Consider the following 15,818-nt stretch of genomic DNA (forward strand, 5'->3'; position numbering starts at 1 on the left):
TTCCATCCCTGGAATGTCCCTAGATTTGCAAATCTGTCCCCGGGAAACGTGGCAGTGGCAGCCTCAGCAGCCCGGAGCCAGCCTGGTAGCGCAGTTGGCTCTGGCTGGCTTCAGGAGCTGCTCACTGCCGTGGCGCCCGCCATTTTTCCTTGCTGGAAGTCCCAATATGATGTGTTGCACATCATATGGGGACTTCCGGGAGGCAAACTGGTGGGCCCCACGGCAGCGAGCAGCAAGCAGCTCCTGAAGCCAGCCAGAGCCAACTGCGCTACCAGGCTGGCTCTGGGCTGCTGACTGCCACTGCTGCTGCCACTGCTGAAGGTGGTACAGATCTCCTGCCCCCTTCCCGCTTTGTGATCGGGGGAGGCTCGGGAGTTGCGGGCGGGCGGGCGGGCGTTGCCCAGTTTTTTAAAAACTCTGCGCATTTATGTTTCACAGGGTGCGAAAGAAGGGCTTTGTACCTTTATACAATATGCATGTGTGCTTGGGCCCAGGATCTTTTGACTCACCATCCCCACTACTGACTCCCTGTTGCTACTTAGCTTAAAAAAAGAAAAGAAAAAAGGTGTCCCTGCTAAAAACGTTTCTGTTCAGGCAAACCTACACAGACATTTCATCTGATTGTTATATTGTTTCTAAGACTGTTTATTTTACCTATATTTTGAAAAAAAATATGTCTGCTTATGAAGTCCGTTGATTTTATTGGAATTTTCTTAGCAACAGTTTATGTGATTTTATGTAAACTGCTTACTGTTTATTTTGATTAAGTGATATGTAGACCTTGTTACATTTTAAAAAAATAATAATTAGATATTAGGGGTGTTACATCTGCATCGTAGCCTGATGTGACAGTAGATTTCTGCCACTGCTAAGGGTGAATTTAATATTTTCAGAGACAAAACTGTCCAAAGCCATAGTAGGAAAACACTTTGTGGAGAAATGCCAGTCTTCTGTGATCTCACACCAATAGAACCAATCTGTATGTGATTTACAACCAGATTAATTTTTAAATTAAATATTTTGTCAATAGCTGTTTGTTTCTGGCACATGTATCGTCAGTCCCTTGTCTGGATTCATTTTTTGCACGAGGCCCATTTTACTGAGAGAGGCAAATGGGAGCGCCATGGGAACTGTGTTCTGTTTGTTACAAAATGAGATATGTCAATGTCAAGCAAATTGCATCTAGGAATAAAATGAAGCTGGGGAATAAAAGTGCCTCTGAGAGGGGGCGGGGGGAACTAACCACCACCAAGGCAAACCAACTCTGTTTAGGCCTCATGCTGTTCTCAAGAGCCGTATCTGTGCATCTTATAGATTCTGGAAAGTAGCCAAGGTTAAGACGAAAGGGTTCTGTCCCACAAGACATTAAAAAGATTCTCCCAGATGGATATTTACATGTAATAAAAGCTCCAAACACTTCATATTCCTCCCCGCTCCACTCCACCCTGCAGATTCCTGGAGTTTACCTCCTGAGAGCAGAATGATATATATGTGCTTGGGTGCAACATAAATCACATGCTCACTAACAAGAATGCTTAAGTGACCATGTTTACTAGGGTAGAAACAAGATTTCCTATCTGTCAGGTGAACAGCTGTAGCTGTTAACAATTAGTAGGAGATTCAGTTTTATAGCTCAATTGTCCAAAACAGGTGCAAGAGAAGGGAGCCTGGCCCTGGCCCAGTATTTCAAACAGTGATTAGAAGAACGGGCCCCATGTTGTTGTCGAAAAAAGGCAAATGAAACCCCAAATATCTGGACAATGTATCCCCCCCCCCCCCAATTGGGCCTATGAATTAAAATAGGCTGAAGTCCTCTAACTTGGCATAAGGTTTTTCTGTAATTGAGCCTATGTAGTATCCATAAAATAAAGTCTCTTTCCCACCCCCTTTTCCATCTACTAAAATAAGCATGGCTGAATGCTTACCAGGTCAAAATGGAAAACCTACATTCTTTCCCGGTTCTGAATACGCTAAGCCAATGCTAAGCTATATATTTTCTGGCAGCCTTCCAGCAAAGCAGGCTTTCTAATTGAAAACAACCCCTGCTTATTGCTGACCTTCAAAATGTTCATGGTTTTGCTGGGAATGTGGGCCAATGTTTGTTGTGCTCGGGCACTTAAGAAACACACAGTGTCCACGGGGATTAAACTGTGGTGGTAAATTCTGTGGGGAAGGGATATTGCTATAGTAACCCGACGATGGTTTATGCTCCTTCTCTCGTGGCTCTTCTACTGTAAATGGAAAATACAGCTGTGGCTCTAAATATTTGTCCGCGTTTTTGGTGTTTCTAAACTCAGATCACGGCATCCTATTTTGCAGTTTACCCTGTCCCTAAAGTGAGGACTGAGTGCTTCTTAATGATAACAAAGATGCCTAAATCTTGTGTCAGGGATTCCAGCTCATGGCCTAAGAAAATGCCCTTTCCTATGTTTTATGATGAGATGGGCAAGAACAGTGTATCAAAGAACAAGCATGGTTTGATATCTGAAGGTCGCTCTTAATAGAACTGTTTAACATTAACTATAGACCAGTCAAACCTGCAAGTGACTTAAGCTTGTTTGCATATATTGCTGAACAGAGTGAAACCTTGCAGTTTTTGGCTTTGTGCAATGTTTAAAACACTTTAAAAACTATGAAGGGTTTCGGGGGATATGGGACAGGAGAGAGAGCCTGTTCATGATATTCTAAATAGCTGCTTTATTTGGCATTGAACTGCTGCTTAAACTTAGCATCACATATAAACTACTTTACAACCAACTTTACATGGGATTATGCATGTTGTTTGGGGCTTATTTTTGTCATCGTGATTTTTCCTCAGCTAGACTTTTTTTTTTGCTAAAGATATTGGAGAAGTGTTAAAGCAAAATAGGGGCATCTAAATCTGTAGGGACATAAACTAGTCTTTGTAATAGTTAGCATCACTGAGGTTAAGTGAAGCTCTCTCTCTCTCTCTGTGTGTGTGTGTGTGTGTGTGTGTGTGAGAGAGAGAGAGAGAGAGAGAGAGAGAGAATTTCACTAAAGGATAATTCCAGTCAGTTTTAGAAGTGGGAAACTGAAGCTCTGAGACTTGCCTGGGGCTACTTGGAAAGTCCATGACTAAGTTGGGACAGCTGCTTGGGCCAGACAGAAATCTGCACTATTTTTTCCTAGGGTGATAGCTACTACTGCTACACTTTTGTGTAGCCTAAGAAACAAGATAGAGGTTTCGAACCTTTTTGAGTCCATGGCTCCTTTCACCAACTCCATTCTTTCTGCAGGCACCCCTGTGGGACTCGGGAGTCCAGTTGTGTTACCTCTTGCCTGCAGAGCAGGCAGCCTCTCGCCCTTTTTCAAAACCATCCCTTGTGGAGTGTTCCTTCAGGCTCCTCTCTTCTCCCCTCTCCTTGGGAGTCCTCTGGGCAGCCACTGGTATCTGAGCCACCCCATGCCCCAAAGAGATGTGCCTCCTCACAGTGCCCCACAGGGAAGCACCCCCTGGCCAGCCCCAGAGGCACCATTCGTCTGGGGAGCTTGTAGCCAGGGCTGCTGCAACAAACAGCTGTGCAAACCTTTGAGAGGCAGAGATGCAAGAGGGCATCAGAGGAGGGAGTGAAGGAAGGAAGGAAGGAAGGAAAGAAAGAAAGAAAGAAAGAAAGAAAGAAAGAAAGAGGGACAGAAGCCAATGTTGTCTGTGGTACCCCTGACCATCATTCAAGGCACCCCAGGGTGCCATGGCACACTGGTTGAAAACCACTGGACTATGATACAAGTGGGAGTGGCTAAGTAAAGCAGGGGTGATGGAGCTAAATGCACCAGAATACGACTCATGCACAGGATGGTTTACTAAACCCATATTTCATTACTTGTGAATGCAGCCCATGTAGCTACCATTCTCTTACCCAGCAAAGATCATGCACTTTCATCTGTGGATCTAGAGTTGTATTCAGTTAATTTTTACTCAGAGCAGACCCATTGAAATTAATGAGCATGGCTAAGGTAGGTCCATTAATTTCACTGAACCTACTCTGAATGAAACTGGGTTGAATAATCCCCACTGTCTTTGGACATGCAACTGTAGAGCTGGATTGTGCCCAATAAATTCTGGACTCTTGGAACAAAGCAAAGGCTTTGAATGCAGTCTCAGATTTGTATTCAGGAAATGTGAGTCTGTTTGTGTTTCCATCCATGATTAAGAATTCAGCCTTTCACATCCTTCCTCCTCGAGCTTAATAATGCATCTAGTACACACATACATACATGTGCAGAGAGAGAAAAGGATCTATCCAAACATATTCTTTGTTCTTTTCTGTTTCCCAATTATTTTTATTTTAAAAACATTTCTATATTTTGAAGGTAGGTGTGTAACTATAGATATAGCTATATAAGCAGCTAAATAAAACAGAAATCACAGTTAGTACTTGAAAGAAGCATAAATTTATTGCATAAATAAACTTATGATATTGCATAAATAAACTTATGATAAAAAGATGAAAGAAGGCATTACAACTAATCAAATTTGGGGAGAAGCAGATTTTATTAGTGATTGGAGCAACAACTTTCATACTAATATATAGGTCCATTTTCTCTGTTTTGATTTCTACAGTGCAGTAAGGGTGGATGGGGAAATAAAAATAGCTTTCTTCCCTCTTATTATTGTTAGCATTTTTTAAAATTTGAAACCTTACATGTCAACACAGAAGAATTGTGAATAAGCATATAACATGTCTTGTTTGTTATAAATAAAAAGGTACAAAATAAATGCAACAGGACATCTAACTTTGGAGATTGGGCTGCTGGACCTCTGAGCTAGATTAATTCTTTTATTTCACAGCGGAGATCTGTTTTATAATTTGGTGGTGGTGGGGCGATCATTGTTTTGTTAACTTTTGGCCAAACATTTTCTCAGAGATGAGGTTAAAGCTTGGAATATTATAGAGAGGGAGGTTTTGTTTTGTTTAAGCTCTTGAAACAAGATCAGCTTTCAGGTTTGGTGTAATGAGATTGGTGAATGGGAGTTAACTCCTATTTAAAGGGTCAATTATAGGAATTCAGCCTTCAGCTGAACTTGGAAACTTGTTGCTATTCATTAGAAAGCTGAGGCTATCTCTCCTCTGCCGTTCACCCAGGGAGGCTTCACCCACACGGTAATGTATAGGCTTGGGGGAGAATCTTTGTATTTTGGAAACTACAAATTGTGTAAAAGTTGGTTTTCCACAGTCACTCTGTGCCTGAAAACTGCCATGAGAGAAGTGGTCGTCCTCCTTTTGCCATCCAAAGAACCCACCATACTTGTCAACTTGGTAGCAGAATTATGACATGTAGGCTGCATTGGGACAGCACTTTATTCTGTTTCTCTGACATTCCCTTACCAGATAATGGTGCACTTGGGTGCACATACATCCACAGAAGCCTTCCATGGGGCTCATAGCACCCTCTCCTTGGCTCCTCTCCTGCCCCTCCCTCTGCTGAAATAATGTTGCTGGATTAAAAGAAAAGAAAAGAAAAGAAGGTAAAGGATCCCTGGACAGTTAAGTCCAGTCAAAGGCAACTATGGGATTGCGGCACTCATCTTGCTTCAGGCTGAAGGAGCCGGCGTTTGTCCACCAACAGCTTTCCGGGTCATGTGGCCAGCATGACTAAACCGCTTCTGGCTCAAAGGGACACCTTGTCGGAAAGCAGAGCACATGGAAATGCTGTTTACCTTCCCGCCGCAGCAGTACCTATTTATATACTTGCACAGGTGTGATTTTGAACTACTAGGTTGGCAGGAGCTGGGACAGAGCAATGGGAGCTCACTCCGTCATGGGGATTTGAATCGCCGACCTTCCGATCGGCAAACCCAAGAGGCTCAGGGGTTTAGACCACAGCGCCACCTGCGTTGCTGGACTAAAACAGCCTCCGCCCGTGGTCAGGGACGATGGTATTCCGTTGTATTCCTGCAAAAGCTGGAGGGCACCATGTTGGCTACCCTCACCTCAGAGGCTGTGTTGTGCGGAAAGAAATTATGTGGAGGTTGAAATACACAGCTGTTAGGTTTAGGTACGCACAACCTCCATCTGTACTCTTGCTGGGCATTTTACCAAACTAGACAAATCCTGTGATGTTCCCTTATCTTTTGTTTTTAGTTTCCAGTGTCATGTGTTAATGGCTTGTGGCTGCAGGACTGTAACCACATGCAGAAAGTGAGCAGCTACTTTCTCTCCCTTTTTTCTCACTTTTTAAGGAGAAGGAATGTACAGACCTGTGCTTATTCTGCAGCCATGTAGAGAGACTTGAAGCTCAATCTGTGTTTACTTTTGTGTGTGTGTGTGTGTGAGTTTTGTTTGCTGATTTATGAATTCCTGCACAGTTTGGTTTAAAAATAAATACACATCCAGTCCTGGACTCATGCCTCAGGTTTTATAATGTCTAGCATTTCCTTACTTATTGTCTTTTAATTTACCAAATGAGCTTATTATGACTCAGTTTCAGCAGTACAATAAACAATACTACTATGCTTTGGGTTGAGGCTTTTTGGTAGTATTCTGTTAAAATACAATGGCTTTAAAAATGTGTTAAGGGTTATTTATACTCTGTATAGAGATAGCTCCGTGGAGTTTGGTTTTCTTCTCCCTTGAGTTTCAGTATGGAAACTTGACTGTACAACTAGCTGAAAGTTTCCTGCCCTTGTTACTTAAACAGAGCACTTCCATCCATTGTTTTCTGTCCAGCTTCCTACCCTTTCTGTAGTTAAGAAGGTTCAAATCAAAGACAGATTTATGGGTTATCTCTAGGTGGGGGTTATATGCTTGTGTTTGGTTTGTGGGGCGGGGGGGGGGGAAGGCTTGACACAAATGTTACACAATGAGTCAAAGCGATGAGTTAAGTCCAGCACCTCTGCTTTTATAAGCCTTTTCACTTTCTTGAAATTTCCTGGTTTGCCAATTCATTGCAGTAAAATATTTTCAATAACTGAAATGCTTTGCCTCCTCCTCTCCCCGGTTTCTTTTTATTGGGCTCTTGAGGGTAAATGGGTGTTGCGTTTCAGAGTCTCCAAAATCCTTCCATTTGCAGGAATGTGGGACACGGAATTACTTCCTGCACATATCATGATTCTTGGTTACAGGCAGTCCAGTGTAGTATGTCAAGAGGAGAAGTGAATGAAAGTGTTTGGGGGATGGACGGACGGACGGGAGCAGAGAGACAAGTAAGGGGGGAAGCCCAATGTAGCTAAATACTGTATTGGAAGTTCAGGACAAAAGACACTTACTGATTTAGGCAACGATGACTTGCTACTATAGATAGCTAGTAGCATGCATGCCATTGCTCTCAAAAGAGTAGCCACTAGGACAGTGTTTTTCAACCTTTTTTGGGCAAAGGCACACTTGTTTCATGAAAAAAATCACGAGGCACACCACCATTAGAAAATGTTAAAAAAATTAATTCTGTGCCTATATTGACTATATATAAAGTAATTCTCTTGAATAGGAATCAAATAAACACAAAGAAAGTATTTTATAATTACTTTATTATGAAATAGTAAGTAAACAGAAATATGAAAAATTATAAAATACTTTATTCAGTGCGCAACCAGGGCCTGTTTGGCTGAACACAAAGCTGATATTCTGGCTGGAATCTTTTTTTTAAAAAAAATCTTTCAAATTTTTCAATTTTTCCCACGGCACACCAGGCAACATCTCGCGGCACACTAGTGTGCCGCGGAACAGTGGTTGAAAAACACTGCACTAGGAGACAGTGTCTCTAAAATATCTCACTGAAGTCTGGAAGAGATTGAGGGAAGATGGAACCAAAAGAAACAACAAGGAAATCTGACAGCATGTGTGCGTGTCATCTGTTTTCAGAGAGTAAGCCTGTTAAAACTAGCTAAAGATGCATCCCCACCTCTGGCCTGCTGGCAATTGCCATTTCTCTCCCCCTGCCCCCATCTGCCTCCTGGATGAGGCCACAGAGTTGTGGAGCAGCATTGCAAATGGTTTTACTCCTGCGACCTATAGAGAAGCAGTGAGTTGTCTTGACCCTGTGAATCCTCATCCCAGGATATGTCAGCCTTGGACAGCAGGTTGGAACTGAGCAATACCAGGATGAGTTGGTCTTATCCAGGGATTCAGGCCGTCATATTATTGAAACACAAGTGTCAATGGATGTGAATATTGGTTAGGCATCTGGGCCGAATCATGTCCCATAGGCCGCTTGTTCACCCCCTGGAGCCAGCCCTGTGCTCAGATGAACTCGCTCACTTTTTTCTTTCTTTTTTTAGGTTAGGGAGTGACTCTTGCCCAAATTATCCCTTTACTGCATCTGTAGCTGTTATCTTCATCGATCTTCTTCCAGGTTCTACCTGATTCTTTGCAAATTTACTATTCATTCCTGCACAGCTGAGCTTTGAAACTTTTTGCCCTTAGGCTGGCAATGCAGAGCTGTGCGAGATAGCATCTGAGCACATTTACAGAAAGTGCAGGGATATAATCCTGAGAAACAGCCAGCAGAAGCCTAGCGAACATAGGAACTATAGGTTTTTAAAATACAACAACAAATAAGAACATAACCAAAGGCCAATCTAGTCCAGGATTCTGTTTTCTGCAGAGACCAACCAGATGCTTTTGTGGAGCCTGCAAGCACTTTCAAAGTCATTTATGGACTCCACAACAAATAGTGCAAAGAGAGGAGTGCCCCAGTATGGAGCATTGTGCATCTGCCCCCCAAGACTTCTAATTACTTGCTACAGATGTTGCATCTTGGCCTGTATTGCATGTGCAGTACTCAACAGAAGTGGCATCAATCAGGTTTCTTATTCATTCCATTGTGTGTGTGTGTGTGTGTGTTCTCGAACGTTTTAAATAAACAGCTAAACTGCAGTTGTTCTCTTTCTATCTAGGTTTGTACTGTACTGTGTATGTTGGCAAAGTGTTTCCTATTTCAGCAGAAATGCCTTTAAAAATATAATGAAAACCTTCTTTGGATGTGCTGTTTGATTGCTGCATTATGCGGGCTCCTCCACAGGAGGTTTGTTCTCCTTTTAAGCAGAAACTCAATTTGTTTGAAAGTGACCTCTTTTCAAATTAATAGTGTTGTACCTTGGTCCGTAAGTTATCTTGCCCCAACTTTGCTTCCTTGGCACTTTATAAGTAAGTAAGCAACATTCTGAAACTCTTCTAGGTCCAAAAAAATAGTAATTCGTCATTATTTCCACAAAGAGGGCATAGCAGCAGCTGCTGATAAGATTAGACCATTTTAACCCTGGCCCATGTGTGTTCCTATCGATTATGGCCCACTGTGGAGGCAAACATTATCAGAGGTATGGTTAAAAAAGGAGAAGATTGCAAAAAGCTAGTGTCTTCCTGAGACAGACTGCAGTTGAGTTGAGAGCCAGTGTGGTGCACTAGTTAGAGTGTAGTTAGACCTAGGAGACCAGGGTTCAAATCCCCACTAGCTCGCTGGGTCAGTCACTCTCGCTTAATTTACCTCACAGGGTTGTTTTGAGGATAAAATGGGAAGGAAGAGGAAACATGTATGCCTCCTTGAGTTCCTTGGAGGAAAGGTGAGATATAAATGCATTCAATCAATCGATAATACTAGGGTGTGTGCTGGGAAGGACAGCCTAGTAGGAGTGGAGAGAGTTGGACAATTGCATAGTTCACGGCCACAGACGGTTAAAGCAGCCTTCCCCAACTTGATGTTTTGGACTACAACTCGGTTCAGCCCCAGCCGGCATGGCCAATAGCCAGGAAGGATGGAAGTTGTCGTGCAAAAGATCTGGAGGCCACCAGATTGGGGGAAGCCTGCATGACAAAAGCAAGCACATATACAAGTTAAGCTCCCCTTAGCTTTCAAAATGGAGTTTCAGCGGATATTGTGTACCACAGAATAATAATTTAAAAAGTCTTGAACGGTATTGATTCTGGTTGTATTAAAGACTTGGTGCTAAGCCCACTCTAGCGAAAGTGGTGGGGGAACAATATTTCCTGTAGTTTCTTTTTCTGCTGATGACACGCACCCCACCTCCTGCCAGGAGAGAGATGGATCACTCTTGCCGGGGGTGTAAAGTGCTCTCTCGCTCACTGAGTAGGGTCATGACAAGCCACGAGTACATCCAACCCTGCCCATAGCCTCTGGGAGAAAGCATTACATATAACGTACCCGCTTCCCATCCTATATGCATATGTAAGGATATAAAGATGATGTTTTTGACAAGGCAGAACTGAGACAAAAAAGAGGGCCATGTTGCTCATATGCAATTGCATCGGTGGAGGGAGAGGCGCAGTATAAAACGACGTAATCCAGCATATCTTTCTAGACAATCATTGCCATTTAGTGTAGATTTATTTGTTTGCTTGCAGATGAGGGGCAGCTTATAGGCATGAAATGCCTCCAGTACCTTCCAGATCCCCAAAGGCCCATGAATTGGGTAGATGGCAATTTGTAGCTTTTCAAAAAATAACACTGCAAATATCCCTGGTGCTCCTGAAGCCTGCTGTTTCCTGTTTTGCTTTAGCAGCTGAAAGAAAGCTCTTGAGTCTTTCATGCAATGCACACAGTATGGCATTTCAAATGTTCTCTCCTCTGAAGTTCTGCTAATAAACATCTGTGGTTTCTTCCTGTGCTCGCTGGATCTCACTGGGGCAATCTTGGAGCTTTGGGGGAATCCTGTAGATAGAAAATAGTTACCACGCTCTGGAGGCTGCAGCACATAGCCATGCAGTTTGTTTGACTTGGTCACACTTTTCAGCTGACAGCCTTGAAGAGTTTGTTCTCTGTGGAAATAGAGCGCAATGCATACTGGCCTTTCTGAAGAGTTAGAATCAAGTCCGCTACGGTTACATGCTGACCTCAAGGTTGTAAAATCCCTCCTCTTCCCACATTGTAGTTGCTTTATTACAGCACAACACACGTTAAACATTAGTGGCCTGGTGATATGGGAAATCGGGGTGCTAAAATTAAATTCAATAATTTCCAGATGTTGGTATGAGAACTGCATGTTTTTATTAGAAGCACATAGCGACGGGAAGGGGGAGAAAACTTGTTTTCTTTAAAAAATGTTTTTTTTAAAATAAGGCAGTTCTATGGGATTTTGTCGCAAGCAACAGTAGTGGCATGACTAAGGCATTGTTAAGCAGCAGAGCGAGGTAGGGCTGGTTCCCTAGGTCTTTCTCATTCATTGAGCATGAATTGTGGCATAGTTGATTTGGATACAAAGGGTACAGAGGTAGAGGGAGCCTGCCACCCTGCATTTTTTTTTTTTACAGAAGCATCAGCATTGCAACTCTAAAAATTACATGCTGGAAATTTTAAGCAAGATTATATAAGAAATCCTATCATAGTCACACTGCTATTTGACCAAGAGATGGGTTTGGCTAAGGGCAGCGGATTCCCCAGGGCTTTTCTTTAATATACCGTTACGTGTCATGTTTCTAGTTTTATAATTTAAAAACACCTGTATTAGGTATCCTCCTAATTGATTGATTAATTCATTAGATGAATTAATTAAAAGAAAACTGCTGGCAAAGTGAAATGGATGTTTGTTTGTTTTCTGTTTCTTCCTTGGTTTTTTTTAAATGAAAAAAAAGCTGCCCTTTGTCTAAAGTTTCCAGGGTGATTAGTGACATGTTTGTAGTGACATTCTTTCTTTAACCAGGCAGCTGAACTTCAAACATTTTTGAGGATAGCCAAAGGAAGCCATTTCCACCGCACTGAAATGGGTGGGTAAAAATCAAATGAAGTGCTAGTTATGATTTGCTGAAGCCAGGAAGGCACATTGAGCTAAGTAAAAGGAAGGGTTTTCTATGAATGGTGAATATGTTTTGGAAGATGCCAGTGGTTGTGGAAGGTTTAGAGGGGGGCGGGGGGGGGGGGGAGACCAGGATGTGGTGTTCAAATAAAACACTTGCACATTTTGCATAGTAGTTGGTCAATGGTTTGGCAATGGACAAGGAAGCTGATACAGCATGAAATGGTTTGTTTTGATGTTGAATGCATTTTGCCAAGGGAAGATGACTCAGAGGCTATGGAACTAAATGGCACAGTGTTGTGTCTTCATATTTATCTGATTATCACTTTTAGCCGGCTCCAAATCAATCTGAGAGTGAGTTATAAGGAAAAGTCACAATGCATGTGAAACAATAAAAAGAACATGAACTTTGAATTTATTTTGCAATGAATCAAAATCAGGGCAGGTTTCTACACATGTTCCAACCAGCTTAGCTAAACACCAGAGTGTTATTATAGTATTTTGATATTATGGTACACTGAAATGTTTAAATGTTTCTTTGGCTGCCCTTGGATCTTCCTGCTACACTTGCCGTCCTCTCCTGCCACACCAGTGTGATGTGGCACACCCTTTGAGAACCACTGTCCTACCCACTACCAAAACATGGGATGGCAGAGATAAGTCACTGACTGCTGTTGCCTTCCTCCTGAAACTCAGAAATGTTGCATCTTTCAACATGCCTACTTGAGGGAGGGCATCCTGGAAGCACCACTGCAGAAAAAGCTGAACGCTCTAACAGCAGAAGTCTTTGGGAAGTGATATGTGGAGTAGACCTCTCCAGATGATCTCCAGTGCTGCAGATGTGATGGGAAGCTCCTATGGGCGGAGGTGGTTCCTAAGATTCAACTATGGCTTACACACACACACACACACACTTGTATTCAGCTATACGGAATAAAATTCTAATTTACATTGATGTGTGCCTGGTAGGAGCTCAAACCACAGTACTTCTTCAGTGACCTCTGGAATGAAAAACATACAAAATCTCTGGCTATCACTGCAGGCTTGTGCATAGATTTGGAAACACGGGGCTGTTTTCCATAAACATTTGCCTTGCTTTAGCTTCCTGCAGATGTACTTTATATGCAAACTCCTCTCCACACATGTCAGCTGTCCTGCTGTCTTGCTATACCGCAGCCATAGTGCTCTATACACAGCGTGAAAGTGTGTGGTTCTATACTGTGTTGTAGAGATTATTTGCAAGGATATACCCTGCATTTTGGGTGAGAGGGCTGTTATCAGCTTAGGCAATTGCTGTCAGACGCAATAAACCAGGCACCCAGACATATCCGTTTGTTTAGTGATAAAAGCAGCTTACCTGACTGATGTTTTTGTGTTCTAGATCAGTGCAACATCAAAAGTGATACAATGAATATACAGTGTTTTTGCAGTTATTTGTTCCGGATTTGCAATGAAGATATGTGCTAAATACTCATTTGTCTTAGTTATGCCAACACTCACTTTTTAAATTCTAGAATTTTGCCCTAAATTCATTTCTTTCTTAAGAACACCTTAATCTGAGGTTGTATTACTTTCTGCTGCACAGAATGCTGTGCACTCTTATCTTTCATAAGAGTAGAGAGGTCATCATTCTTGCTTTACAGATTAAGATATGGCAGTGGAAAGGCTTTTGCTATTATCACCCAGTCAGTTTCTGGACGGGATAGGCTTTGAATCTTTGCTGTTTTAGTGTTCGTCTAACACCTAAATGCTGACCAACACTAGCTGTTGGAAGATCAGTACAGCTTAGAAAAGAATTGTATAGTTGGAAGGGACCATGAGAGTCATCAAGTCCAATCCCCTGCATTGCAGGAATCTTTTGCCCAACATGGGTCTCAAACCCATGACGCTGAAATTAAGAGTCTCATGCTTTATCAACTGAGCTATCCCAGGCTATAATAGGAATGGAAAAGCTGTGGTCAACCAGATATTGTTGGACCCCAACTCCCATAACCCTCAGCTAGCATGGTCAGTGGTCAGGGATGATGGGAGTTGGAGTTCAACCGCATCTGGAAGGTCACGGGTGCCCCATAAGTGTTGTAGAAGAACCATGAATTGATTAAAAGTTGATTCGCTATAAATTATCTAGGCCAGGAAAGCACATTGCAGAAGGCTGTTTTTGTAACAATGGATACAATGCAAAGAAACTCACAGCTATAATCCTATGTAAATACCATTTTAAAAGTATAATTGTTTGTAAAACTCATTAAAATTTATAGGGCGTAGTTTTAATTGAGTTTACATTTAAGTTATAAATTCCACATATGATTTTCAGTCTAGTCTGTACTTCTTTGTCAGAAGTAAGTCCCTCCGAGGGCAATGGGGCTTTACTCTGAAGAAAGTGTGTTCTGGTTTGTATCCTGGCAGCACAATCCTAAACTGGCTTAAGAGAATCCACTGCTTCCCTGGATCTTATCCCTAGGAAAGTGTTCATAGGACTGCAGCCTCAAGCACTTAACATTGGTTTCAATGAAAGAAGAGTATGCTTGATTTCCCTTCGATCACACCCCGCTTCTTTAATTCATATTAACGTTGTTGTTTGTAATTTGTGTATTACCAGTTTGAAACCTTGCGGCAGTTCAGATAATAACAGAGCTTGCTATCCAACAGTCAATGAGAGAACTGCCTAAATGTTGCCCTAATCTAGTTTAGCCTTTCCCCTCAAGATCCTGTTCATTTGTCATTTACTTTGCAGGTCCCATGCCTACGAACGAGTGTGCGTTGTCACCTGTCAATAGCTCCCACCCAGTTCAAGCCTTGCTTGAGAGCTTTACGGTTTTATCCGGCTGCGCAAGCAAAGGGACTGTTGGATTGCCACAGGAAGTTCATGTCCTCAATCTCAGGAGCCCTGAAGAAGGCCTTGGCCACCATGAAAGAGAGGTAAGAAGGAGAAATCGTGCTGTTGCTTACGTCCCGCTTTTGAGGGCCCTTCACACAACCATCACGTTCTGAGTATGGTGGTTCTGGCCTGGCTAGCAGGTGCAAAGCAGAGGAGAGCTAAGAAACCACCCCAGAGATCTTAGTATTATCTCTTTAATTTAAAAATTTGTTATTTTCAGTTACAGATATTTCAATAGTTTTACAATCATTTTAACATTTTGAAACTCAACTTCCTTCCTCCTCTTTCTGCAATTCCTTAAATTTATATTTATCATTTCCTGCATATTCTAAATTAAATTAACTTATTCTTTTATTCATCTACTTTAATTATTTACTCTTATGAAATTGCAGGTTGTTACAATAATCCTGCCAATGTGCTTATCTTTTTACAATTTATTTGTACATATTCTTTAAACTATTTTCATTCTTTTAAAAGAAGTTTGTTGTCTTGATTTCTTATTTTTCCAGTTAGTTTTGTTATTTCTGCATAGTCCATGAGTTTTTGTATCCAATCTTCTTTCATAAGGACTCCTTCTTCTTTCCATTTTTGGGCAAATAACATTCTTGTCGCCATAGTTTCATACATGAATAAATTTCTATACTGTTTAGGTAGTTCTGCCCCTATAATTCCCAGAAGGAAAGCTTCTGGGTTTTTTTTTGTTTTTTTTACAAATGTTATTTTAAACATCTTTTTCAATTCATTATACATCATTTCCCAGTAAGCTTCAAGCTTAGTGCAAGACTATCACATATGATAGAAAGTACCTTATTTCTCTTTGCATTTCCAACCCTTATTCGATTTTGATATATACATTTTTGCCAGTTTACTTGGTGTTAGATACCACCAATGTAACATTTTCATTAGAGATCTTAGCATTATCACATGGGATTCTGGGACACCCTCATGTTGGATTCTGTAAGGCTGTGCACTGCATCAAGTACAAACCAAGATGGCGGCATTGACCTTCAGAGGCTTGGCTCCTTAACCGATCTGCACCCAAGCAGAACTCTGAAGCCAGCCACAGTTATTCATCAAGATATTTTTATCTCACTCTTCCTCCAAGGAACTATGGGTGTGTTAATGGCATCCCATCCCCATATTTGATCCTCATGATGCCACAATGAGCAGTAGCCATTTGTAAGAGGCCCTGACGACATTAAGTTTTACAAACAAGAAGGTGCTTTGGGAAAGGGG

The 15,818-nt window shown here is 41.9% G+C and overlaps 1 protein-coding gene across 2 annotated transcripts in view; it reads left to right on the plus strand.

Moving 5' to 3' along the window:
• The window catches only part of TGFBR3 (transforming growth factor beta receptor 3), a 109,660-nt gene that overhangs the window by 20,131 nt on the left and 73,711 nt on the right, over window positions 1–15,818 (plus strand). For both annotated transcript variants that reach the window (XM_033151611.1, XM_033151612.1), the window contains exon 2: window positions 14,439–14,623. In XM_033151611.1, the coding sequence (XP_033007502.1) occupies window positions 14,439–14,623 (185 nt within the window). The remainder of the gene's footprint in view (window positions 1–14,438; window positions 14,624–15,818) is intronic.

The sequence above is a fragment of the Lacerta agilis genome, chromosome 6 (assembly GCF_009819535.1).
Source record: "Lacerta agilis isolate rLacAgi1 chromosome 6, rLacAgi1.pri, whole genome shotgun sequence".
In the NCBI taxonomy this organism is placed as follows: Eukaryota; Metazoa; Chordata; class Lepidosauria; order Squamata; family Lacertidae; genus Lacerta; species Lacerta agilis.